Source organism: Panthera pardus, unplaced genomic scaffold (assembly GCF_024362965.1).
Source record: "Panthera pardus isolate Hobbes unplaced genomic scaffold, ASM2436296v1 HiC_scaffold_13, whole genome shotgun sequence".
NCBI lineage: Eukaryota > Metazoa > Chordata > Mammalia > Carnivora > Felidae > Panthera > Panthera pardus.
This window is the reverse complement of record NW_026526688.1, coordinates 35,576,708-35,603,087: the sequence shown is the minus strand read 5'-3', so window position 1 is coordinate 35,603,087 and position 26,380 is coordinate 35,576,708. Positions and strand designations below refer to the sequence as shown.

General features: G+C 53.0%; 3 protein-coding genes across 11 annotated transcripts in view; 2 read left to right on the top strand and 1 right to left on the bottom strand.

Annotated features, from left to right (window-relative positions):
- Nucleotides 1–4,060: 4,060 nt before the first annotated feature.
- CUNH8orf58 (chromosome unknown C8orf58 homolog) lies at nucleotides 4,061–8,811 on the top strand. Of its 6 annotated transcripts, none has more exons than XM_019466962.2 (7): nucleotides 4,061–4,307; nucleotides 5,467–5,978; nucleotides 6,338–6,502; nucleotides 6,611–6,746; nucleotides 6,880–6,992; nucleotides 7,210–7,316; nucleotides 7,868–8,811. In XM_019466962.2, exons 1-7 carry the CDS (start codon nucleotides 4,259–4,261, stop codon nucleotides 7,977–7,979), a joined length of 1,194 nt encoding a protein of 397 aa, XP_019322507.1. In that variant the 5' UTR covers nucleotides 4,061–4,258; the 3' UTR covers nucleotides 7,980–8,811. The 6 variants fall into 6 exon arrangements, with proteins under 6 accessions (XP_019322507.1, XP_019322510.1, XP_019322509.1 ...); XM_019466965.2 differs by having other exon boundaries at nucleotides 4,062–4,307; nucleotides 7,234–7,316; XM_019466964.2 differs by lacking the exon at nucleotides 4,061–4,307 and adding an exon at nucleotides 4,352–4,718.
- Nucleotides 8,812–9,789: 978 nt separating this feature from the next.
- Nucleotides 9,790–24,552, top strand: CCAR2 (cell cycle and apoptosis regulator 2). 4 transcript variants are annotated; one of them, XM_019466959.2, is made up of 21 exons: nucleotides 9,790–9,945; nucleotides 10,823–10,917; nucleotides 11,196–11,287; nucleotides 11,716–11,807; nucleotides 12,012–12,126; nucleotides 12,297–12,426; nucleotides 12,608–12,704; nucleotides 16,645–16,764; nucleotides 18,520–18,742; nucleotides 18,830–18,943; nucleotides 19,309–19,472; nucleotides 19,923–20,094; nucleotides 20,180–20,410; nucleotides 20,519–20,740; nucleotides 21,330–21,474; nucleotides 21,597–21,676; nucleotides 22,037–22,183; nucleotides 22,360–22,471; nucleotides 22,570–22,758; nucleotides 22,911–23,116; nucleotides 23,375–24,552. In XM_019466959.2, the coding sequence occupies exons 2-21, from the start codon at nucleotides 10,860–10,862 to the stop codon at nucleotides 23,417–23,419; spliced, it is 2,754 nt and encodes a 917-aa protein (XP_019322504.1). In that variant the 5' UTR covers nucleotides 9,790–9,945; nucleotides 10,823–10,859; the 3' UTR covers nucleotides 23,420–24,552. The 4 variants fall into 4 exon arrangements, with proteins under 4 accessions (XP_019322504.1, XP_019322501.1, XP_019322503.1 ...); XM_019466956.2 differs by having other exon boundaries at nucleotides 9,791–9,945; nucleotides 21,594–21,676; XM_019466958.2 differs by lacking the exon at nucleotides 9,790–9,945 and adding an exon at nucleotides 10,436–10,515 and having other exon boundaries at nucleotides 21,594–21,676.
- BIN3 (bridging integrator 3) overlaps nucleotides 24,483–26,380 on the bottom strand; it is a 42,548-nt gene continuing 40,650 nt past the window's right edge. Inside the window, exon 9 of the mRNA XM_019466966.2 lies at nucleotides 24,483–25,364. Within this exon, the coding sequence (XP_019322511.1) occupies nucleotides 25,218–25,364 (147 nt within the window). The 3' untranslated portion in view covers nucleotides 24,483–25,217. The remainder of the gene's footprint in view (nucleotides 25,365–26,380) is intronic.

Below are 26,380 nucleotides of genomic sequence, written 5' to 3'. Positions count from 1 at the left end.
GAGGAATGGGCCACAGCCTCAGCTTTATTTTCACAGAAAAGATCAAAGCTGGGCTCCAGAGGGTGTTTGTGCTGTCTGGTTCTTTTGGGAAGGAATCTTGGTGGACTGTTGGTGTTGGCTCCTCAGGCACCTGTTGATATAATTTACACCTTGATTTAACTGTCTCACCTTTTGCCTGGATGGCTGCCTTTATTTTCATAGAAAAGATCAAGGCTTTCTGTGGTTCAGGAGTGGGTGGGGCCAGAACTTTGGTCCGCAATGGGATAGTCTCCTTGATGCCACCTAGTGTCAGATGTAGCCCATGGCCGGGGAGAATGCCTGCAAAAGGGGAATTCACCCCTCTGTAAACAGTTGGGTCCTGGCACAGTGAGAATACAGAAATCTACTCCTGAAGGTAATAGTCAAGTGGCAGCCACTGAGCTGGCATGAATTAAATAATGCTACATGGCAATGAGTGCTAAGAGCGGATGTGGCACATTCAGGCATGCCCTATGCCCTGTGAGTACAGAGCAGAGACCATCTGTGTGTAAGGACAAACAGGACTTGGGCAGGTGGAGGAGACAAACATCCACTGCCAGGGGTGAGTGCAGGTGGAATGCTCAGTTTAGGGCAGCGGCTGAAGGAGGTACCAAGAGAAGACTGGAAAGGGAGATGGGAGCCTTGAATGCCAGAAGAAATGGTTTGACTTCACCTTGAGGCTCAGGGAACATTTTGAAAATTTTAAGCAGGGAAGTGACAGGTTGGAAAGGGTGGGCTGGAATATGAACATGGTGGGCCAGCGGTGTTCTGAGGAGTAGAGGAGAAGAAGTAGGGAATGAAGACCCTTGTGAAATGGGTATGCCTGGGAGTTGTTGAATGCCTTTCGAAGGCTGGACAGGTTCAGGCTGAAATCCACCTCTTTAGTTGTGGCAGGCAGCTCTCCTCCCAGGGGTCGGAGGGTTTCAGAGTGCTTTGCGGCTACACAGCCAGCTCGAGCTTGGGGGCAAACTTCTTTGGGAGATGGAAGTTATTAGTCAAACCCATTTGTCAAAGAAGGTTGGGGTCTGTCTTTGATCTTTTACCCCTGCCCTCAACCCCACCCCAAGCCAGCTGTGAGCACCCACCCCCTGTGTCCCAGTGAGGGCGGGGGGAGAGATCACCTAATTTTTTTAACCTTTATTGTTGAGAGAGAAAGAGAGAGAGTGCAGGTGGGGGAGGGGCAGAGAGAGGGGGACAGAGTGGGTTCTGTCTTGACAGCAGCGAGCCTGATGCAGGGCTGGAACTTACAAACCGTGAGATCATGACCTGAACTAAAGTCGGATGCTCAACTGACTGAACCCCCTGGGCTCCCTGAGAGACCACCTAATTATATGACTGCAATTTATCCAGTACTGTACCCTCTACTTTTTTTGGCATTTTGGGGAATAACCTCAGAAATGATGACAGATTCAAGTTAGAGTTTCCCAGGGAGAGCATCTAAGATAGCCACCTTCAGTTAGAGATGGGAAGGTGACAGTTCCTAAGTTACAAAGGTAGATAATTCTTTTTTTAAAATAATTTTTTCATGTTTATTTATTTTTGAAAGAGAGAGAGAGAGAGAGCGTGAGTGGGAGGGGGCAGAGAGAGAGGGAGACACAGAATCCGAAGCAGGCTCCAGGCTCCCAGCTGTCAGCACAGAGCCCGACTCAGGGCTCGAACTCATGAGCTGTGAGATCATGACCTGAGCTGAAGTTGGATGCTTAACTGACTGAGACACCCAGGCGCCCCACAAAGGTAGATAATTCTAACAGCACGAACTTTTTGAGTGCTTTAATCACCCACCTACAGAGGTAGGTATTCCTTGTTCTGTAAATGAAGAAACTGCGGACAGGGAGGAAAGTGACTGGTCCGAGGACTCCTACTTGGTAAGGGGGTGTGCATGCTGGGGAAGGAACCTGGGGTCTGAATTCTGAATTTCTGGTGTGGGGTGGGGGCTCTTGCCCCTCCATCACCAGAAGCTGCCTTCCAGGCCACAGGGAGGTCACCATGGCTCCCAGCCATCTCTGCTCTGGCAGGAGCTGCCCTCTGCCTTCTTGGCTTTGCCCTTCCTCCCACAGGGCATAGCTCAGTGCTGAGCTTGCAGGAAATGTGCTTCCTGAAGCTGGGACTTCCCCATGGAGGTGGAGGGGCAGCTGGGCATCCCTGGCCTCAGCCTAGGGAATGACTCTGCTCAGCCACCATGCATCTCAGGAACTCAGGGCAGCTGCTCACCCATCAGGTGGGCAGCGAGGGTGTGGCTGTGCTCTGGGCACACGGCTGCTCCAGTCAGGGCCGCAGAAGGCAGATGGGAGGGAAGGGTGTGGCCCCCAGCGAGGGATCCCCATCACATGAGGGCTCAGGCACATCTACATGGGGGTCAGGCAGTGCAGGAGCCCACCACCCGGAAGGGAGTGTGCTTGGGTGTGTGTTGTGGGGGTGGGGGTTCTTTTGAGCCCACACAAAGCCTTGTGCTGAGACACCACATTCCTGCTGGCTGGGCTTCCTGTTCCAGATGCATTCTTGCCCCAGAGTCACCAGGGAGACCGCTTGGAATCTGGCCCCACATTCTCCAAATTCAGGGCGAGATCCGACAAAGGTTCCCTCCCTTTCCCTCCCTACCCTCTCACTTTGGAGGAAGGAAGCCACCTGATAGGCCAGCCCTCCAACTCCCCGACCCAGGGAGGGCTGGGGTGGGGTATGACACTGCCTGCCGGGTTTGGTGCCACACATCCTGTGGGACCTGCATGAAGCAGTTCCTGCCAGGCCCTGCGTTCATTTCCCTGTCTGTATCTGGGAAAGAGAATGGGGTGGGGGTGCTGTCTAGGAGGACAGGGTTAGGAGGAGGCCACCCAGACGACCTGTGGCTAGCAGAGAAGGGCTTGGCCTGAAAATCAAGGTGTTAAGAGATGTCAGGTAATTCAGGCACTTGGCTCTCATTCTTTCTCAGACCTGGTTATATAGGCCTCAGTTTCCCCATCTTCTACAGTCGGAACCTTACAGTTTGTGGCTCTCTGGCGAAGGTTCCTGTGTAAGGTATTTGAGGAAGGGTATGAAGGAGCATGGAGCAGAAGGGGTGGGCAGACTGTTTTCTCCCTCCCAGTTAACAGCTGCTTCCTCCCAAGGGCTCTGGTTCCAGCCCCTCCCCCAGAGGCTCAGGTGCAAGTTTGCACGTCCACCAGTCTCTTTATCTGCCTCCAGGGGATTTGGGTCCTGCTGAGATTTTTCCAGCCCTGTCCCCTTCCTCAGGAGGATGACGTTTTCTTAGAGGCCAGCAGCCCTCTGGTCACCAGGCTGTGTCACCTTCGGCAGCTCCCTAGGCTACCAGCTTGAAAGCAGGCTGGGAGCCTTTAAGGGTGGGGGCTGGTGGAATCCCAAGGGCCAAAAGAGGGTTGGGGTTGGGGGACAGGGAAGTATTCACACTTCCACCGCCTCCAGGCTGCTTCCCTGTTCGCCTGGCTCACTTCCCTAGATCGTGAAGCTCCCCCCCCCCCCCCCCCCCCCCCCCCCGTACCAGGCCCCAGCTTTAGGGTGCTCGGGTGCGGGAGAGGTACGGGAAGAGGAGGGGATCAGATCTAGTAACAAGGCGCTCTGCAGTTGTTGGAAAGGATTTCCACGTGGACAGGAATCATTTCCCCCTTCTATCGCGTCAGGTTTCCGAGTGGCCGAGTGACGTGCCCCAGGCACACAGCAGGGAGTGCAGGGACAAGCGTGCAGCCAGCACGTGGGACTCCATTTCCTTCCGCGCGGCTGTCCAGTCCCTACCGACCCTCCACCCCCATTCCCAGCTTCGTTTCGGCGGCAGGAAGACAGACCAGCATGTGAACCGCGGGTGGGGGGTGCCCGGTAAACCCGCACCTCGAGCCAGACAGCGTCCCCAGGCGGGGGCCTCCGTTCCCCGGCCGGGGGCGGGAGCGTGGGACTGCCCGGGGCCCGAAGGACCGGGGACCCAGGCCTTTTCCCGGCTCCCCCCCCCCCCCCCCCCCCCGCGCTCCGCGCTACCCGGCTCCCAGCCCCCGCCCCCTGCCCCCCACGGCCCCACTCGGCGCGCCCACCCCCAGCCGCCCGCACACCTGCGCGCCCCTCCCCACTGCCCGCCCCTTCCCCTCGCCCCCGCGGGGAGTGTCCGGGGGCCGCGCCCAGCCGGGGCCGGACGCGCGTGCGAAGCCGCCCGCCCGACAGCGGCTGGGTGACGTGGGCCGGGATCGCGGGGCGGCTGCAGCGGCCGCGGCCGGGGCGCCGCGTCGGGGCCGGGAACTGGGCCATGCTGGGCCGGCGGCGCGTCTTCGCCGTGGAGCCGCTCGGCGGCCGGGGTGAGTCGCCCACCCCCAGGCCGGCCCGGGCCTCCTGCCCTGGAGCCGACTCCCGCGCCCGGGCCCCGGTCTGTGTCCCCTGCCCCAGCCCGCACACCCCGCCGGAGGCGCCCGTCCTCGCCGCCTCCCTTCGGACGGGCTGAGTGATGGCGCCTCGCACTCTGGAGACTCTCTGGGTTTGGGCGTTAAATCAGCCACCACCTTCCATCTCACTCCCTTCGGGCTCCACTTCCCTCTATAATTCCCCATCGGGATCATTCTCCGCCCAGCCCTTGCCCCGGCCGGCAGGTCCGAAAGCCCCCCCCCAGCGGCGGCGGCGGACCCGTCCCCGAGGTAGACTTCCTGGCTGACCTCCTTGGCCAAAGGGGCCTGGCCTGGCACCCAGGTCTCCTGCGTGGCCGGCGGTGAGACGTGGGCGGCCCTCCATCCTCTCCAGCCGTAGTTTGTGCATCATTATTACAGTTGGGGACCCAGCGCGTGGGTAACCCCTGCCGCTGCTTCTCCTCCTACCCCCTCCTAATTCCAGTTGGGTGTGTTTCCCCCCCCTCCCCAACTCTCCGCAAAATCTTCACTATTTCCCATTTAAAAGAACAGAAGCCGCAATGGTTGTAGCTGTTGTTATTTTATTACTCTCCCCCAGGAGCTCCAGGAGAGACTTCATCTTGCATCCTGATGCTAGTTTGGACCCCAGGCTTCCTGCTTTGTGCCCTTTCCCGTCTCTCTGAAAGCTGGAGGGTGGGGGTGGAGGTCGTAGCCATGCTGCCTGGTGGGGAGCAGTTGAAGAGACTGGGGTTCCCCATTCATGACCTGGAGGTCTTAGGCTGACCCTAGGCTCCAGAGCACAAGGGCTCCCCAGAAGAAAGCAGCTACTCCCTCAAAGGAGGGTAGCCATATAAGGAGCTGATAAATAGGACCTGCAAGGCTTTGCCCATATCCTGGGTCTGTGATCCTTAACAAAGACTATTTGTGAAGGGATCTTGTCCTACCTTCTCCCAGCCAGGGATGGGGAGATATCTGGGCGGGGCCGTGGCTGTCCAGTCCCGGCCCCTCCCTTCACCTCTGGCCCAGGACACTCCTCCCCTGGGAATTTTGCCAGCTTCCAGGAATGCTGGGGGTGTTCAGGGCAGCCTGCCCAGCCTGATACTGACTGTCCTTGCAGATGGGGTTGGCGAGGACCTGGCACGCAGCTGTGTAGTACCTGGAGTCAGCAGCACCTACCGAAGGATCCCGGACGCTGTTCAAGGTTGCTCCCTGGACTCCTGGAAAGGGGATGGCCAGCTGAGAGGTGTCAGGAGGCAGGAGCCACTTCTCAAACTGGCTTCTCGGGACTCTGGAGTGGAGATGGTGGTTGGGGACAGCCCCCTGGCCACCTCACCAGGTCTTCCTCAGGACTCTCTGGACTTTGAGCCCGCAGGGAGCCCTGATCCCCGGGCCCTTGCTGCCATGGAGCCTCCTGCCCACCTGAGCCGGCTCCTGGCCAACCGTAAGCTGGAGCAGGTGCTGGAGCGGTCCCGCCAGCTCCCGACTTCCCCTGTCGGCATGTCACAACACCACTACTCCCTGAAGCCACCTATCAAGCCTGAATGTGAAATGCCCCCTTTTGGAGCAGGGGAACAGGAGGCCGCTGAGGCAGAAACTGACCTAGAGGCAGGTCTGGAAGGAGCAGAGGTGGTGAGTGTCAACTCTCAGGCTGGGTGAAGAGTGTGGTGGAAACGGTCTTTTTACATGGAGGGGTGGGTTGGTGGCTGGTGGGTCCTCCCTGACTTCTTCTCCTTGGAGCTCTTTTGGGGTGGGACATTCCTTGCCTCTAATTGATGGCTTGTGTCTCGGCTTGTTGCCTCAGCCCACTCCCAGCTGTGTGGAGGTGAGCAGTATGGGGGACGGCCTGGCAGCCTGCCTGGCCGGGCACTGGGAAGCCAGCTAGGGGTGTGTGCCTCCTCTCCCTGGCCCCTCTGTTCCCATCTGCTGGCTGCCTAGGATGGGAGTCTGGTTGAGTTCAGAAGTCTTCCTTGCCTCACTCTGTCCCACAGGTGGGGGGCCTGGGGCCTAAGGCCTGGGCCTGTCTCCCAGGGCAGGGTCTCCGCTATCTGGAACACCTGTGCCTAGTGCTGGAGCAAATGGCAAGGCTCCAGCAGCTCTACTTGCAGCTGCAGACCCAGAGGCCCCCAGGGGCGAGTGAGCTGCAGGTCGGGCAGGTGAGTGGGGGAAGCAGAGGAGGGCTGGGAGCCCTGCAAGCAGGGCTGCCTTCAGAACAGGCTCAGCCATCTAGTCAGGTCTTGAGTACCCGTCTCTCCTGTGCACAGGATCCTGAAGCGGTGGAGGGGGAGTGGGGGGAGCAGCAGCAGCGGCCACCGCCACCAGCCCGGGACCCTTTGCCTCCACCTTCTTGTGCCCCAGGCAGTGAGGTACAGGAACTGCTCAGCCAGACCCAGGAGACAGGTGAGGTGCCATTGTGTTTCCCTGTGTGTCTTGCCAACCCAGGGCCCCCCACCCCGGGCGGACCTCCTCAGTCCTGGTTTTGATGGGTGGCTTCCTGTTTCTGGCCCTGGGTAATGGGATTTTCTTTCTGAAGGGGCCAACACAGCTTCACCCCTAAAGGTAGGGGTTCCTGGTGCCAACCCTCCCAGGCTTTTAGAGGCTTCAGCAGAGCCAGCTCATATCTTTCCATCCTCCCAGGGACACAAGGTAGGTGATGGGTATGTGTGGAGGCAGGTGATACAGGATGGAGTCGGGGGTAGGGGGTGTTTGGGTTTGTAGATACCCTGAAAGCCAGAAACTCTGGGAAAATGACAGAATTCCTGATTGGAGCAGTCCTGGCTGTGGCGACTGCTATCTCTGGGAGCTCAGGCAGGGGTATGTTGTGGGGAGGAACTCTGTGGTGATCCCCTCACGCTCTGCTCAGCGGGATCTCTCCCACTGGAACAAGGTCAAGGTCCTGCTCAACCGGATCCGTTGGAGAAGCTCGAAACACTCTGAGTCCCCTGCCCCTCCTGATGGCCCTGCCCCAAGGTGAGTCCTGCGGCCCAGCCCAGGTTAGGGCAAAGGAAGGAGCCTGATGAAGCCAGAAGCTGAGACTGTAGTGCCAATTGTGGGTTTGTTTTTTTTTTTTTTTTGTCCCTTTGAAATCTGAGAGGTGTAGATAGTCTTGGTGAGGGTGGTGGAAGAAACAGAAAGTAGTTAAAGTGTTCCATTTACAGATGAGGAGGATGGGGACTGGGCTGGGGAAGGAAGTCGCTTTCTGAATCTACATGCATGCAAGTCAGTGACAGAGCCAGGACCAGCATATGGGGAGTCTCCCTCACGCAAGCCCAGCAAAAGCCTTCACCCCTCACAGCTGAACCTTAGGCCACCTCCTGGATTTGCTGGGAGAGCAAGGTTGGGACACAGAGGATCCCACAGGAGATGATGGGGGATAATGCTGAATAATTCTGTGGCGATAAGAAGCTCTATGTCAACATCCCCAGGCTCCCCACGGCAGATGAGCAATGCTCCATCAACTCTGGGGCCATTGTTACCTTGTTTCCTCCTCCTAGCCTAATGCTTCCTTTCCTTTTTCACAGGATTGAGTCAAGGGGTGTCCCTGAAAGACCTCCATTCCAGCCCCTCCGGAAGACCTTTATGCCATCATTTGTGGTTAAGAAGCAACGAGCCAAAAACCTTTCTGTATGCTGAGAATTCCTGGCGCAGGGACATGACCTTGGGTGGAGGGGTGTGCAGTGCAGTCATCTTCCTCGCCCTTTGCCCTGTTACTGTTTCTGGGCACTGCCAGGAAAAGCTGCTGATGCTCACCCTTCTCTCTGAGGAGAAGGCTGGACCTTTCTCCTCTGGGCAGCCTGGCAGAGGAGCCCTGGTTCCCTGAGTGGCCCCAGGGTGTGGCAGCCCCTGGGCGCCTTGCTGGTTGCCAGAAATCCCTGGGCCTAGACAATGTGAACTAACTTATTTATCAGGAGTCCATGGAGCATGTTTGGCCTGGTGATCTATTGGGGCCTAGCATGTCACAGATGTGTATTTATGCAAAGTGATACGTGTATCTCTGCAAGTCTGTCACTGTTGTGAACTGGCTGGATCCAACCATGTCTTCTGAATCATGCATTCAAAGGGTTGGTCTGGGTGAGGTAAAGGATGGCCACCTTCATTCCTCAGTGGAGAGTTACTGATTTGGAATCTTGCTTTTCTCCTCACACCCTCGTGGGCAGCCCTAAGACAGAGAAGGGTGCTATCTTGGGTTCCTCTGCATTGAGTCTTGCCTGTGGAGCAGAGCCCCTGAAGACTGAACCTGGAATAGAAAGGTCAGGGACAACATGGAAAATAGCAGAGTAAGCTTCAAGGTCTGCCTTTAGCTGCTTTGGTCCCTAATAACCTTAACACATCAGAGTTGAAACCAGAGACTCATTCTAGCTTTTGACTCTACACTCATAGCTTCCTACTTAATCTCCCAAATGGTCTAATTATACCTGCCCTACCTACCTCACAGTCTTATTAATGAAGATAAAACGAGATGAAACTGTCTCAGAGTGCTTTGTGAACAGGAAGGGGGAGGGTATGGGTGTTGGAAGGAGGCCAAGCTGGAGGGATGATGGGAAGGCCAGAGGATAAGGGAGGACTGGGGTTGCTAATGGAGACTAAAATGGCCAGTGATTAGCAGCAAGACTTATAGCAGGTCACTTTACTGAAGTCTCAGGTTTCCTGGGAATTAGGGCACTAATTCCTGACCTAATCTTCCAGCCCTGGGAGGACTAAAGGAAATATTTCCTTTTTTTTTTTTTTTTTTTTTTAAGAAACAGAGAGTGCAAGAGTGCACGTGCACGCAGGGTGAGGGGCAGAGAAAGAGAGAGAGGAGAGAGAGAATCCCAAGCAGAGCCTGACGTGGGGCTCCAGCCCACAAACCATGAAACCATGACCTGATCAAGAGTCGGATGCTTAACTGACTGAGACACTCAGGCACTCCTAAAGGAACTCTTTCTGAGAACATTATAAATGTCTACCAAAATGTTGTGGTGGTTTCTTTACTACAGTCTGGCAGGTTCCTATATGTTTGCTAATTGAGAAAGAGCAAAAGTTTAGTCTCCTGTAGATATTCAGAGGGCAGGAGAGGAGGGGTGTGTGTGTGTGTGTGTGTGTGTGTGTGTGTGTGTGTGTGTGTGTGTGTTATCAGTGGAAGGACAGGGCTAGGGATAAGGTCACTGGCTTAAACCTGGCGTCTCCTCCTTTACTCAGGAGGGGTTGGTTCTCTTGCGGCTGCAGCCCTGGGGTCTGCCAGAATGAGGCCAGATGTGGGGTGATAGGTGCTCTCTTCCACTTGGGGGTCCAGCTCCTGCTGTCTTTGGACAAGGAACCAATGCTCTAAAGCCTGTTTTTCTAATGGGACACTTAAGCGAGGACACCGCGGAGGCCCAGCTTCCTCACGCGCATCCGATCGGGGAAGGTGCAGTTCCGTTCCACAGTTGGAGCGGGATGGCAGACCGGCGTGGGGGAAGGGAGAAGTCGGTGGAGAGGAGGGAGGGACCATATCCGGGAGAGTGGTAGCTTCCGACCAGTGGTCGCGCTTCCGGAGAGGCGCTTCCGGTGGTGGCGGCAGCAGCGGCTGTGGTGGTTCCGGGTGTCTTTGTCCCCCCGGTGTCGCGGCCCTGGCCCGCAGGTGGGTTGGGGGGCCCCCCGCCGCCCCTCTGCCCCTTCGCCCCTCCCCCGGCCGAGGGGCTGCGAGGGCCGGGCAGCAAAGATGCACGGGGCGCGGAAGGGGCCGAGCCCCCCTTCGGACTGCAAGTCCCGTCTCCCTGGCAACGGCCTCGGCCCTGGGGGCGGGCGGGAGGAGGAGAAACCGCGCGCCTTCGTCCTCCCACGGTGGCCCCGCCGCGGCCCGGCCCGGGAGGCCCGGTGCCGGCGGCTGCTGAGGCGGGAGCGGAGGCCCAGGGAGCACGGGAGCAGGAGCGCGGGCGGGCGCGCTGCCGGATTCGCGTTCGGCCGAGCCACAGGGCTACCTTCCTACCAGCCCGTCCGGGGAACAACGGGCCGGGCTTCCGGGGAGAGGGCCCACACCTTCTCTCCAGCACCAGCCTCCTCCATTTTTCCGGGCCTTGCGTGGAGCGTTTTGGCGGATGTATTTGAATGAATGAATGCCACTGGGGCTCTTTCCAATCCCCCCACTCTCCCCAAGCATCTGCGGGTGGTGTGGCATAGTGAGAGGAGCGTTAAGTTGTTGGAGACCTGGGTGCGAGTCTCAGTTTTGTCACCAACTGGTTCTGTGTGGCCCTGGGCAAGTCTCTTAATCTCTTTGAGCTTCAGTTTCCTTTTCTTTCAGATAGCTTGACAGTATCACCCACCACTAAGTTATTGTGAAGGCAAACTGGAACAATGTAATTTTTTCATTTCCTGCCCCTCTATGTTCTCTCCATCTCCATTCATTTTCAGTACCCACCTCACCTTTATTAAGATCTCAGTTACTTTTGTGGGGGGCGGGAGGAGGGGTCGGTGGAAAATTTCCCTCTAAGCTGTTAACACTGCTTTTTCAATTAAAGGTTTTTTCTAAGACTCTGAAAGAGGACAGCATTCCCAATGTCCCAGTTTAAGCGCCAGCGGATCAACCCGCTTCCAGGGGGACGCAACTTCTCAGGTGATCACCTTTATTCCTGCTGGGCTTCAAACTGGGTAGTAGTTCGTGCTTTGGAGATAGTCTTTTAAAATGTGGCTTTTGGGGTTTCCTTGATGGAGTGTGATTGGTTGCCAGCGTTTCATAGGAAACTAGGAGATGAGCTCAGTGGTGGCCAGTGAAACCCTGTGGAGGAGTTGGTTAGAGCCACTTTGCTCTTTGGGCCTCCCGTATCTTTGAGCTGACTCCAGTGCTCAAAATGGTAGGCGCACTTCCTGGAGGTTGCTTCTCTGTCCACATAGGCGCAGCTTCAACATCTCTTCTGGGTCCTCCTCCTGGTTTGCTCACTCCTCCTGTGGCCACAGACCTGTCCCAAAATGCCAGGCACCTTCAGGTAGGTTGGGCATTTTTTCTAGTGAGTTTCAACATTCAAGACTACCACAGCATGCATGGGTGCCTGGTGCTTTCATTCTTGCATTGCTATGTTCATCCTTCCTGACACTCCCGGCCTGAGCCAGGATGGAGGTGACTAGACACCTCTGACTGGGGAGTCCTAAGTCCTGGCTCTAGGGAAATCTTTAGGCTGCTTCTGGGAATTAGAAAACTGGAAATCCTAGAAGCAGCTGGTGACCTTAGAATCAGCGTGATCTCCCCCCATTCCTCCACAGTAGATTATAACTATTGCACACGCGTGCCTCCTTCATGTGAACCTTGATGCAATACTCTGCTGAGCCTGGTGCGGTTTGGCTGGAGAGGAGATGCTAATGGCAGAGTGTGGACAGATGCTCTCTATGACTTTCAAACTGCACTATTCTCTTACAGGGTGGGGAGAAGCAGCGGGTCTTCACTGGCATTGTTACCAGCTTGCATGACTACTTTGGGGTGGTGGATGAAGAGGTCTTTTTTCAGCTAAGGTAGGCTTGAGGTTAGTCCCCTTCTGGAAATGCTTATTCAGTTCAGTTCTGTCACCATGCTGGTGGGACCCCTCTGAAGCCATTGCTTTGCTGTTTTTATGCAAGGTGTGAGAAATCTTGATGGGAAGGGCCTCATAGGGGCAGTCAAGGTGGCTTGGCCAGGGTCTCTCTCCTGACTGGGTCTCCTGGCTTGTGTGCTGGCAGTGTGGTGAAGGGCCGGCTGCCCCAGCTGGGTGAGAAGGTGCTGGTGAAGGCTGCATACAACCCAGGCCAGGCAGTGCCCTGGAATGCTGTCAAGGTGCAAACGCTCTCCAACCAGGTATCCATCTTTCCTCGGCATGTGCGTTGGAAAGGGGAGGGAGGGAAGCCCCTGTGCCCTGAAAGCTGGGCGAGAACCTTACTTTTGTCAAGAGGTGGGGCTGCATCTTTCCAAGGTGGTGAGCAGATCAACCATGGGATGCCCTGACTTTCCTGGTTATTGTTCTGCAGCCCCTGCTGAAATCCCCAGCACCTCCCCTTCTACATGTGGCAGCCCTGGGCCAGAAGCAAGGGATTCTGGGAGCTCAGCCCCAGCTGATCTTCCAGCCTCACCGGATTCCCCCGCTCTTTCCTCAGAAGCGTGCGTACCAGTGGCGTGGATGTTGGGATTTGGCTTTATAGGGTACTCTGGTTGAATGGGCCTGTAACTCTCAGGTTTGCTCTCAGCATGGAAGTGGGTACTTCTGTCACTGGAAGAAAGGGACAGGGAAGCTGGGCAGATATTTAGGGTTTTTGAGTCACCAACCATTTCTTCTCTGCAGCTCTGAGTCTCTTCCAAACATCCCACACACTTCATCTGAGCCACCTGAACAGATTTCCTGCTCGGGGCCCTCATGGACGATTGGATCAGGGCCGAAGGTAAGAGAATGATTAAGCAGGGAAGATATTTTATTTGCCCCTAGTAACAGTGTCTCTTTCTTTGCCACCTGTTGACGCTAACGTTTTCTTTCTGCAGCTAGATGTCTCTTTCTAGCTAGGCCCTTTACCCTGAAGCAGGCTGATGCATTGAGATGTATCTGCAAATATTAGAACTATATAAACTGGTTCAGCAAGCAGGGATTTGATGTAGTTCAGCTTTCAAAATACCATATTGAATTTTTAAAATACATAATTTTCTTTTATTTTTAGTCCTTAAGATTGAGGTGTCAAAAAATCAAAACTATCAAGAAAATGGTAATTGTCCAAAAAACATAACATCGTAGCGTAGGTTTTATTTGCTGATATAAAACGTGTTTGTTTATATACGCTACGCATCAGTGTAGTGTTAGAATGTGTATGTTGCACTCTGCCCTGAAGCCCAGGCCTGTGCCTTGAACATGCAGATAGATTCATGGCCCCTCTGCAGCCGGCATAGTGACTCTGGGACTTTGGAGGTGTCCTAGGCCATCTTCTGTCATCCGTGAGCTACAGGGACTGCGAGAGCATGCTGCCTATTCCCTCTAGCTCCTGTGTCCTTATTCCGCCTTACTCTCTCTCTAAAAGGTTTCGCTTTTATCCTTAAGCTCTGGACTGGTTTGCTTAAGACTGGTTTTAGTTCTCCTGTTGGTCCTCATTTTAATTTTTTATTATGGAAAATTGTAAATATAGGTAAAACAAACAAAAAGATGATGAACCCTCATATACCCACCATCCAGCCTCAACAAGTATCAATATTTTCCATTCTTTTTCATCTGTATGTCCATCTATTCCCTGCCTTATACCTTTTTTAATTAAAAAAATGTTTTATGGCAAATTTTATATAGGTTGAAATGCACAAATCTCAACCAGTTTTGACAAATGGGAAATCCCATGTAACCCTCACCCCAGTTAAGATATAAAACATTTCCGTCACTCCAGAAAGGTCTCTCATATTCAGGTTCTTTTTTGAAATGAGAACTCTACTGATAAGGAAGATCTCCAGATGCCAGTAGGTTATTACGTGATGAGGGCTGAGAATGAACTCCAATGTGAACTCTTAAAAGGAGCATGGAATAACTCAGGGAAAAAGTTTAGGCAGAGGGCATAGTCTGCTGAAGCTAGTGGTGGTTCCCTTGGGCTAGGTCATTATGATTTGTAACTAGGAGGATGGTTCTCCACCATGTCCCCACTACATGAAACACTTTGTCCTGTTCTCAAGTGACTGGTATATATTTTGCATACACCTGCACCCCTTCCTTGTCCCTGTGCATTTTCCTGGTCTTCAGTTTCCAAGGAGTTTCTACCTGTCACATTCTGTGAGTTTATTAAAGGCTTTATTACCAAATCCCAGCAAGTGCCCTCAGGGATAATGTAGCTTGGGTGGAAATCAATGGCTGCTATTGACTTTTTGCTTTAGGTTCAAATTCAGTCTTTCTGTACAGTCATATGCATTTGATTGTCCTGGACATGCTAAGCCCTGTGTAAGGCCTGTTGGTATTACTTTCGCCATAATGCTTCTGTGTTATGGTTTCTAGAGAAAGGAGACATTACCACTGGCAGGGAGATAACACCATTAGTCAGTGCAGAGAATTTGCAAAGTAGGAAAGGGGGCAGTAGGAGTTCGGTCACTCTGGGACAACAGCAGTTTACAAAGGAGTCAGGCTGTGTTAGCATTTTGGCTGGAAGCCAAGTTTTATTTTAAATTTCAGGTTCTGGGATGGAGGTAACAGTGTCTCCGTTGGACTGCCAGTACTGAACTACTGAGGTTTTTTGGACAGGTGTGTCCAGCGGGATATGCCATCTCAGTATCCTGCTGAGGTTACAGAGATGTCTCTCACTGGTACTGCTTTCCAATGTGTTCCTGACGATTCACAGTAAGGAGAGAAAACTGGCCATTGATTCCAGGATTCAGTGGGATGTCCGGTTTCACTAGGGGTGGACAGCATTTCCCAAAGAGTTCACTCCAGTCGTGGGTGAGCTGGAGAGAGCTGTCAGAATTACTGTGTTAGAAATGTGGAAGCTGACATTCTGTAAAGGCGAGATTAGAAGGCAGCTTTTGGATGGAGATGCTAATGAGCAGGGAAATGAGCCAGGCAGATAGAGAAAAGAAAAAAACCCTCTGTGTTAAATGTAATGAACTTCGATGCTCAGGGCCATAATGACAAGGGAAACAATGCAGGCAGGTCTGAGGGGAAGAGCAGAGGCCTTCTGGCAAATAGACTGCAGGCAGCCCAGTTACCTGGGCAGGAAGACCTGAGAGTTGATTTTACTTCTCTAGAGACACAGGAGTTTGTTTTCCCCTCATCAAACTGGCATTTTTTTTAATGGTCTAAAGGTTTTTCTCTTCTATTTTTTTTTTAGAGGTGGGGAGGGGCAGAGGAAAGAGAGTCTTAAGCAGGAGCCAGATCTCACAACCATGAGATCACTACCTGAGCCAAAATCAAGAGTCAGATGCTTAACCAATTGAACCATCCAGGCACCCCTCTTCTATTTTTATTTATTGAATCCATAACATAGTGATACTATAATAAGTATTATATCATAGAAGTGTATAAAGTAGTACATGCTATTGTATAAAGCCAAAATAGTATAAAAATGAGTCATTTCCTCTTTCCCTTTAAAGGTAATAATCATTCTTAAACACCTTTAGAAAATAATTTTGAAAAGAGAAATTATTTACGGCTGCTTTTTTCCCTATGTCCTTTTCTGGTCTTTATAGGGAAACATACTTTTTATGACTCTAATTAAAAAATTAAAAAGTCTTAATTTTAGAGCCCACATTACTATCTTTTATGTATTTTTTTTGAGAGCGCGAGTAAGCGCACATGCACATGCGTGAGTGTGGGGGCAGGGCAGACAGAGAGAGAGAGAGAGAGAATCCCAAGCAGGCTCCATGCTGTCAGTGCAGAGCCCCATTCAGGTCTTGGTCTTGCAACCATGATATGACCTGAGCCAAAATCAAGAGTCAGATGCTTAACCAACTGAGCCACCCAGGTGCCCTAGAGTCCAAATTATTTTTATACATTATGATTAAGGTGATTAAACATTTTTTCCATATTGCATTTTAATCCTCACGATTGTTTTAACCGCTGTATGATTATTGTATTTGTTTACTATAAAAGTTCAGGTGTTGCTGGATGTGAATATGGTTTTCTTACTCTTGGTTTGAATTTTTTCCACTGTTTATAACCTCTTTTTCTTTTGAATTAACTTCCTTGGGATAAATTTTCAAGAGTGGAATTACTGGACCAAAGGGTTTGAGTGTTTTTCTGACTTTAACGTGTATTGTTAAGGGTTTGTTACAAGAATGGTCTCTTAATAAAACTTGCTTTATAGAACCCTTTGCATGGTAGCATATATGTGTCTCATGTTAGAAATCAGTTAAAATCTTTGCTCATTTCAAAAAATTATATGTTCACTGTAATTTTTAAAGTTCAGAAAATATAAAAAATAAAATTACAAGTTTTACCAGAGGCATTTATCGTTAATACTTTTTTTTTTTAAGATTTTTTTTTTTTAAGTAATCTCTATATTCAATGTGGGGCTCAAACTTACAACACTGAGATCAAGAGTCATATGCTCCATGGACTGAGCCAGCCAGGTGCCCCAATACTTTATTTCTTTTCAGTTTTTAAAAGGTTATTTTGCACAGTTGAGGCACTACTGTATACATATTACTGTGTACTAGTCTTTGCTTATCATGGGTGGTTTTCTGCTATTAGAAATATTTAAATACTCATTTTAATAACTTTATAGCTATGTGTCATAGGGCTGTTGGCATGGCTTCTTTACCCATTTCCTTGATGTTGGGGATTCAGACTGTTTCCTTGTCAGGCCAGTGTGTATTGAATCTTAATGTAACAGTGTGGTTTCTTCCTTCCGGTGACGGGCCAACTTCCAGCGATGACTATGACTCCAAGAAACGCAAACAGCGGGCTGGTGGAGAGCCTTGGGGTGCTAAGAAACCACGGCATGACCTGCCTCCTTACCGGGTCCATCTCACTCCCTATACTGTGGACAGGTGAGTGGCAAGGCTGGGGTGGGGGCTGAGGCTCACAGCTGGTAACAGTTTCTTGTGTAAATGAAATACAGTCTATGCAAGAGACTGTGTGTATATGGGGTCATGTGCTTGGGACCTTTTTGTTTGTTTTTTTAATGTGACAGTTTTTTAATTTCTAAGTCTCAAATTTGGACCAGCGTAGCACCACTTACATGGGTTCCCTGATAGAACTTCTGTGATTTGATCACCAGAAATACTTCTGCTAGGTTATCGTTAAGGCTTACCAATTCAAATTCGGGTACCCAATACTAGTTCTAATTCAAGTAGAAACTACAGATCGTAAGAGCCCTGGGACTCGTTTTCCAGGGAACCTCTCAATCCTTTTTCAAGTGCTGTACGGTGTATGAGGACTCTGGCCTGCAAGCCTACCTATCTCACTTAGCAACTCACTGACAGGTAGATGAGCGATTCCAGATTCCATCCAGCGGTGGAGAGGCAGGGCTCCAGCCACTGCCCCAGTAGCAAAGTTCACTTAAGCCCAAGCTGAGGTGGGGTGGTGGCCTCCTGGCTACTGCTCAAGGTGGAAGGGAAAGAGGGCTGTTCCCGCTCTACCTGGCATCACCGCTTCCTGTCCACGGGGCCAGGCAGGACCTCTCCTGTGCTCCATGCTGAGCCACCTGCCTCACAAGACAGTGTGGTCCCTGCATCAGCCCTGCATCAGGGCTGCATGTAGAGCCTCCTCACATCAGTCCAAATGTGACTGCGAACAATTTGCCACACACAATGTGTCTTTTTGAATGTATATAGAAGCTTCTTGTATGTACTGTTTGGTATTTTGCTTTTTCACTTAATACATCTTGGAATTTCTTCCATGTTAACATTTATTAGGTTGGGGTTGCATTCTTTTCAGCAACTACACAATACTCCACTGAATGGACAGACACTTTTTTTAGCCAGTTCTCCATTTTCACTTTTTAATTGTTGTAGTAAACATTCTTCTACAAACATCTGTGTGAACAGGCACAAGTATTCTGTTGAGATCAGTTCCTAGAACTGGAGTAGCTGGCTCAAAGGTCTGATTTTAAACTGGACGTATATTGCCAGTTCTGTCCAAGAGGCTGTGTCGATCTACGTTCTCGCCAGCGGGGCATGAGGTACTTGTTTCCTCCTGCTGCAGCCGGTGTACCTTGTCAAACGTTTGGATCTTTGTCAGTCTCATAGGTGAAAAGTGATCCTCTGATTTGCATTTCTTTAATTTTAAGTGAGATAGAGCATGTTTTCACAGGCTGTTAAGTCTCTTTTCTTTTTTGTTAAGTATCTGTTGATGTCAGTTTTCTCAGACTTGTCAACTTTCTGTTAGTCATTTGTGGGCTCCTCATATCAAGACAGTTGAGCCTTAGCTGTCATGGATTGTAAATGTTTTTCTGTTTTTTCTTCTCCAGTTCGACTTTATTTTGCAATTAGAGGTTGAAGCATTTTAGTGGTCAAATCTCCATCTTTTTCTTTTCAGAGACGTCTTCTTTCCCAGGTTAGAAAATATTTTGCCCTTTCCCCTCCAAGTCTTTTATAGTTCCATTTTTTATTTTTTATTTTTTTGGTTTATTTATTTATTCTGAAAGAGAGCAGGAGAGGTGCAGAGAGAGGGAGAGAGAGAATCCTAAGCAGGCTCCACACTGTCAGCATGGAGCCTGACGTGGGGCCTAAACTCATGATATGGTTCCATTTTTAAAAATAATTTAGCCTTGCCCAGTCTGGATCTTTGCTTTCTTCCTGCAGCCCCACCTGTGACTTCTTAGAACTCCAGCGCCGCTACCGCAGCCTCCTGGTTCCCTCAGATTTTCTGGCTGTGTGTCTGAGCTGGCTGTCAGCCTTTCCTCTGAGCCAGCCCTTTTCCCTCCATCATCCAAGCCGTATCCAGGTATCTTCTGAGAAGGAGCCAGCTCCAGACACTGGTGCTGAGCCCATCCCTGCAGACAGCGATCCCGCTTATAGTTCCAAGGTAAGTGGGCTGAGGTCCTGCCGCTTTGTCCCGTTGTCGGAGGCTGAGAAAGCTCTCGAGTGTGTCCTTCACGCCGCCCCTGCACAGGTACTGCTGCTCTCTTCCCCGGGACTGGAGGAATTGTATCGTTGTTGCATGCTCTTTGTGGATGACATGGCTGAGCCAAGGGAGACACCAGAACATCCTTTGAAGCAGATTAAGGTAAGAGCTGGTGTCCGTGAGGCAGGATGCAGTCATTGATAATGTCCAGGCCCTGTCAGGTTTTCGGCAGCTTGGCTCCTATTCGTGAACTTGTAGAAACCAGCAGTCTCAGAACTGAAATACCACTACCACTCACTTCACCAGGACCGTATGGCTCAGGATCTTCTTGTCAGAAAAAGTTACATGGCTGGTTCACGTTCATGGGTAGAGAGATCCACCCCTCCCTGCTTCCCACCCTGTGTGGGGGATTCTTCACCACATCCTGCTGCTTTCACTCTCAGGGGTGTAGGCTGCCTCACGGGAGATCCAGGTAATTGGGTTTTTGTTTTTGTTTTGTGTTTTTAATCTCGGATCCATTTTTGCAGTTTTTGCTGGGCCGGAAAGAAGAAGAGGCGGTGCTGGTTGGGGGTGAATGGTCTCCCTCTCTGGATGGCCTCGACCCCAAGGGCGACCCGCAGGTGCTAGTCCGCACCGCTATCCGCTGTGCGCAAGCCCAGACCGGCATTGACTTGAGCACCTGCACAAAGTGGTGAGTGGCTGCCCCAGGCTTGTCTGTGGCTGGCCCTCTGTATTGGGGAGACTGTTCAGGAGGTCAAGTTCCTGTGCCTTTCTGACTTGTTAGCTCTCTTCTGTGTCCTAGTGCTACCTCATTCCTCCCTCTGGCCCTCAGTGACGGTCACCTTGGTCATGAGCATGACTAGGAATGTGTATGTGTGTTGAGGGCCAGCTGACCCTCCAAGGCTCATCAGATGTGATCCCTCTGCCATATTAGCGGTCCTTGTTGCTTGTAGCACCTTGGATAGTAATTGTCTCCTTATTTGTGTCTCTCCATTGATGAACCATTTCTTGAGGACTTGGTCTCTTTTGTTTTTGTATTTTCAAAGCTTCGTATGCAGTATGTGCTCATTAAGTGTTGACTGAAGCACTTGCTTGTGAAGGTCATGGGTCAGTTCTTCCTTCTTCCTTTTGCTGTGAGCAGGTGGCGCTTTGCTGAGTTTCAGTACCTGCAGCCGGGCCCACCGAGGCGGCTCCAGACTGTGGTGGTGTACCTGCCAGACGTCTGGACCATCATGCCTACTTTGGAAGAGTGGGAGGCCCTGTGCCAGCAGAAAGCTGCAGAGGCAGCTCCCCCACCCCAAGAGGTGTCCGTGGTAAGAGTGAGCCTTACAAATAAGGGGGCAGGGTAGATGCCCAGCCCTGGGCTCAGGTGGTCACTGCTCTTGGCTTTTGTCACAGGAAGCAGAGCCAACGGAACAGGCAGCTGATGTATCAGAGCAAGCAGCAGACGCCTCTAAACAGAATGCAGAGAACCCAGAGGCCACCGCACAGCAGGAAGTGGACACCGATCTCCCAGAGGCCCCTCCACCCCCTCTAGAACCTGCTGTCATGGCACGCCCTGGCTGTGTAAACCTGTCCCTCCACAGTATTGTGGAAGACCGGAGGCCAAAAGAAAGGATCTCTTTTGAAGTAAGTGTAGGAGTCTGGGGGGGCCGTGCAGTAGGGTATCTGGGACGGCAGGGCTTGAACATTCCCCTTTTCCTGATGCTCGTGGACCTCTGCTGACTCTCCTACCAGGTGATGGTGTTGGCTGAACTGTTTCTGGAGATGCTGCAGAGGGATTTTGGCTATAGGATTTATAAGATGCTGCTGAGCCTTCCTGAAAAGGTTGTGGCCCCACCTGAACCTGAGAAAGAGGAGGCAGCTAAGGAAGAAGAAGCAGTCAAGGAAGAGGCTGCCAAGGAGTCCAAGGATGAGGTACAGAGTGAGGGCACAGCTGCCGAGTCAGACGCCCCACCGGTGAGTACCTCTGCTGCCCTGCACGGGCACTGGGGCTGCACACAGTAGTGCTGCGCCATACCAGGCGCTGCTGGGGGGCCTCACGGGGCTCCTCTCACTGCCCGTGTGTGCCTTGCCACCTGGCACGTCCTCGGGAGCAGGGCACCTCGCTCTCCCACCTGGCTGTGCAGCTAGGAGGTGGTGTGCTGAGGAGAGGGGAGGCGGGCCTGGCGGCATGGTTGACCTGCCAGGGTGGCACAGAAGCCTCAGTTACTAATGCTGTGGGGAGGACAGGTGTTTGGGCTGCTTGATGGTTAACTAGAGCGCCGCATCTTCTTAGCCCTTTCTAAAGTACATAGGTCTGTTTCTTGCCTGATGCCATCAAGTACACATATAATTTCTTACGAGACCGTGACTGACTCCCAAAGAAAACTCCGGGTGCCCTGGAGCCGCCCTGGTGTGCTCTGAACCCCACGTAATGAAGTGCAGTAAATGGGAGCGTGTGTACAAACCCCTTACCACAGTGCCTGAACATGGTTGATGCTCAAATGTTGGCTGTTCTAATTGTTAGCAGTTAGAGATGACTGTTCTCGTCCGGGTCTGTTTCTAGAAGGAAGATGGGCTTTTGCCCAAACCTCCATCTTCTGGGGGAGAGGAAGAAGAGAAACCCCGGGGTGAGGCATCCGAGGACCTCTGTGAGATGGCGCTTGATCCGGAACTACTGCTCCTGAGGGACGATGGAGAGGAGGAGTTTGGTACGTGCGGGCACCACACAGCGGCCTCCTGGCTCTGTGGCTGGACTGCTTTCCTGTTACGGCTGTGGGATTTGGGCCCGTGTGGTCCCTGCTCCAAGCTTATCTCAGGCTTTCTGCAGCAGGAGCCAAGCTGGAGGATTCTGAGGTCCGGTCGGTTGCCTCAAACCAATCGGAGATGGAGTTCTCTTCTCTTCAGGACATGGTGAGGCCTCTCTTCCATCCCCCAAGAGTCCGTGAGGCCTATTAGCGAGGTCTCTGACTCACTCCTGGGAGAGGGAAACTTTTACCATTTGATTCCGGTTGACAAAAACCAGAATGTGGTTCTTGGCTCATGGAGTGGGGTGTTCATAGGATCGAGGGCACTTCAGTATCTCCCTCTGGGTGAATCTGAGTGAGGTATCTGATCTAGGAGCGCACTCACTTCCTCTGTGTGTAAAAGTAGCCTGGGGGCCTGTCTCCAGGCGGAAGGGTGCCCCGGTGTCATTAGGTCAGCTACGTCCTAGGTGCTTTAGCCACTGAAAGAACTCTTTGTAAATCTTGTCCATCCTCGTTTCTCTTGCAGCCCAAGGAGCTGGACCCCTCTGCCGTGCTCCCTTTGGACTGTCTCCTTGCTTTTGTCTTCTTTGACGCCAACTGGTGTGGCTACTTGCACCGGCGAGACTTGGAGAGGATCCTGCTTACCCTTGGGCTCCGGCTCAGTGCAGAGCAGGTGCCTTCTCTCACATCCTCTCCGCCCTTTCCAAGACGGCCTCCCCTAACGTTACATGCAGACACTGGACTCCTGTGGGTGGCTCAGAGAGCTCTAGTTCTAGGCGCTTGCATACAACGGGGGCAAGTGCTCGCGTCTTCTCATCAGTGGGTGTCTGGGGCGTATGTTTTCTGCAGGCCAAACAGCTGGTCAGCAGGGTGGTGACCCAGAACATTTGCCAGTACCGGAGCCTTCAGTACAGCCGCCAGGAGGGCACAGACGGTGGGCTTCCTGAGGAGGTGCTCTTTGGTGCGTCCTGGTGCCTGTAGCCTTCTGTGGAGGATGGGTGGGGCACGCTGCTTTCTCCTGAGAACTCTTCCTTCTATCTCTTTCTCGGCCCCTTCTAGGAAACCTGGATCTGCTACCTCCTTCTGGGAAAAGCGCAAAGCCGGGCGCCGCCCCCACAGAACACAAAGGCCTGGTGTCCCACAACGGCAGCCTGATCAATGTGGGGAACCTGTTGCAGCGCGCAGAGCAGCAGGACAGTGGACGGCTCTACCTGGAGAACAAGATTCACACACTGGAACTGAAGCTGGGTGAGTGGCCCGAAGTCGCAGGGACCCGGCACGCATAGGACATGCAGCCGTGGGTGTGGAGATTAAGAGGGGTCCCTCCTTACGCTTCGGGCCTGTTGCCCTGTGCGGCAGCGCTTAGCTTAGCAGCGGTCTTTCTGCCGTTTCCCCCCCAGAGGAGAGCCATAACCGCTTCTCAGCCACCGAAGTAACCAACAAGACACTGGCGGCGGAAATGCAGGAGCTGCGGAGCCGGCTGGCCGAGGCCGAGGAGACGGCGCGGACAGCCGAGCGGCAGAAGAACCAGCTGCAGCGACTGCTCCAGGAGTTCCGGAGGCGCCTGACCCCCCTGCAGCTGGAGATGCAGCGGATGGTGGAAAAGGTGAGCCTCTAAGGGCAGAGCCGGCTGACGGTCATTCGTCATTCGGGAGGCTTGGTTGGGGTGACAGGTGACAGCCAGCCAGCACGCACATTGGTCCTCCTGCCCTTGCCGGGCTTTGCCTCGCCTTGCCTTCTCCACCTACTGGTTTCTTGGGGAATCGGTTGGTAGCAGCTGCAGCCTGGTCTCCCGGGAGGAAGTGCTGCTGTCCTCCCATCTTGGCCCTTCCTCTCGAGTCCTGAGTCCTGATTCTCGTTCTAGGCGGACAGCTGGGTAGAGAAGGAGGAGCCAGCACCTAACAACTGAGGGGCCTGGTGCAGGAGCTGTCCTCCTGTGAGGTCAGCGATGGAGCCTGCTGACGTTCGAGCCCTTTTGGTTCCAGAAAGAAGCTGGAGCAGGACCTGGGAGCCACAGGCAGGGGTGGCTGACCCCTATGCTCAGCCTCCGTAGAGGAGCTCAGGCCATCAGGGTGGGGTCTGTGCTATGTGGGACGGATGCGTGAGGAACCCTGGTTCCACTTAACAACTAAATCCAACACCTTCTGCACCCCTCGAATGTCATTTTGCCCTCCACCTTGGGATTTTTCCTGGGGCCCTTTAGTCTTGTGCTGACTTTTCTCCTGTCCTCTTCCAGTTTAGAATAAGACAGGGGAGGAAAAGGCTTTCGAGTATGTCATAAGGTCTGATGCCAATAAACTGAGGAAACAGACGTGGACTCTGGCAGGGGGTAAGAGCCCTTCCTCTGGATGGCACAAGTCCTGCCAGGTACAGGAGCAGGTTCCTAGGGGAAGGGTCTTCCTTGGCCATCGCAGAAATGGGAGTCTGTGCTGGCGAACTCTTGGTGTTGGGCTGTGTCTGCCAGAGAGCACTGTGCTCCAGCCACCCTGGACTTGCCAGAAGAAACCAGCACCTCCCCGTGTTCAGAATGTGGTATTGGCTCTGGCCCAGCCTTTTTCCCTGTTCCCCAGAAGTCTCGCCTCTTTCCATAATCCGTGGTTTCAGTTTGACTTTGTATATAAAGTTGGTTTTTTTTTTTTTTTTTTGGCTTTTTGTTTTTTAAATAAACCAAAGTCAAAAACAAGCTAAGTGTCCTCCATAGCTCTTACCTTCTTCCTCTTCTAGGTCTCCCTGTGCTGCCCCCTTCCTCCTAGTCCTCAGCCTAGCCTCTGCTGGATGGGGGGTGCAGCATCTCCAGAAGGTGGGGCCGGGTGGCAGGGGGTGGCAGGAAGACGAGCCCCAGGGTGCTCTGGGTCCTGCCCCCTGCTGGTCAAGAGACACTATGCCACAGGGGTGCTGTCAGCTCAGCAGAGGGCAGCACCACCCTGACACAAACCTGGGGTGGCTCTCTTCTCTCCTCAGTTACAGCACAGTAACAGCTGGCAATTTTATTGAAAACTTTACTTGAAAAAATAAAATTTGCAAATATTCAGGTGAGACAAACCCACTGTTCTTGCTTTGAGGCCTGTGAATCAGGCTGTGACATTTTGTTGGTTGACAGCCTATTTACATGAGCTGAGTCTGGTTTCCTAGGGAACCTACAAGGCTTGGGGTTCTTCTCTGCACTTGACCTAAGGGATAGAAGTGGGTGAAACCAGTTTTTATCATGCTGGGAGTCTGGGCTAGAGGAGAGGCAGTGTCTTGGGCCTCTCCCAGAAAAGAAGAGTCTGAAGGGGAAAGGCAACGAGGGTGGGTGGACTCCCAAGGATGGGTCTTTCTTTGGAGGTAGGTGAGATCACAACCGTGCAGGCAAGGCTAAGACCTCAGGTGAGCGGACAGAGCCTGTGCCTTTGAAGGCTGGAAGCTTGCTCAGGTCCTAGGCCAGGCTGCCCTTTGGACGGTTCTTTTGGAAACAAAGCCCTTGGAGTTTTTCTGTGCTGCTTACCTGTCTGAGTTCTTGCTATGGGTGGGGAGGCAGCAGCCTGCTTGGGGCTCCTGGTGCCAGGCTCACTGCAGAGGTCTGGTGAGGTAGAACAGGGGCCACTGCTGTCCCCATACTTCTCTCGGGGGAGAGCCTTTTGCTGGCTGTCGCCTGAGCCTAAGCTTAACAAGGGCTAAGACCAGAAAGGTTGACTTGTATCCCAGGAGTCTGAAACGGTGGCGGGGACTCAGTCATCAGCCACAATGGAGAGGGCTCTGAGCTCACTCAGTCTGGCCTCATTCTCCCTCTCCCGCTGCTCATCAGTGTGGCCAGGCTGGTCAAGCTGCTGGGTCAGGTCTCCGAAGATCTTCTGCATTTCAGAGTAGTACCCAACCTGGAGGCAGGGATGGAGAAGGAGATTGGCAGGTGCTGGGCTCCTGGGGTACAAAGCCCCCTCAGCATTGCACCCCCTGGGCGCGTCCCAGAGGCCCACATGCTGCTTGTTCTCTTAAGCAGAGCGCTCAGGCTGGGTGGAGGGGGCTGGCTTCCACTCTTCCCTCCATCACTGCCCTTCCTCTCAGCCCATCTCCTGAAACTGCAGGGCAAGTAGGGAAACTGAAGCCACAGACCCCAGCCCTTCAGGAACGTCCACTGCTGCTGCCAGGATGGCAGAGGAGGGGGGGCAAGGGGGCCTTGGTGAGATGGATGGAGGCGGGGGTTCTGACTTTGGAGCCCTCCAGGCAGCTGAGGGGCGTTGGGGCCTGTGCCGGGAGATACAGGACAGTGCAGCCTGAGGCTGGCTGAGGGCACTGGCAGGACCCTCCTCGAGTCCTAAGGGAAGCCAGGGAGTCAGGCACTGACCCGAGGTGATTCAAGAAGCTAGACCTTTGTCCATGGGGAAGGGGCGTGGCTGGCCCCCAGAACCCTGAGAGTCTTAGAGGTAAAGGTGAGAAAGGTGACCCCCCCCGCCCCCCAGCCGCGTGTTCCTTCCCAACCTGTCCCACCATTAAGCATGCTGCGGCTGTTTGGCTGGAAAGCAGGGCTCGCAGACCAGCTCGTTTCCGTGTCCCTATGTGTGTAGGCACCGGGGCTGATGGGAGAGGCCTGTGGCAGTGGGGTGGGGGTGTGCTGAGGACAGGGGAGACCCCTCAGCAACTCTCCGATGGCTGAGGGCTGCTCAGACCAGGGGCCACTGCCTTGTCTCCACCTCCATGACCAAAGGCAAACACTTCCGTGAAAGTGATCCACACTACTCAAAACTCTATTCAGACACTGCTTCCACTCTAGACAGTGGAGTGCTGTCACTGGGAAGGCCAGGCCGAGTGGCAGGTTTGGTGGCAGGGCCATGGCTCAGCTGCTTCTGAGGAGGGGTCTGTCATACCCCCACAGCTAGATTTCCACTGGGCTGAG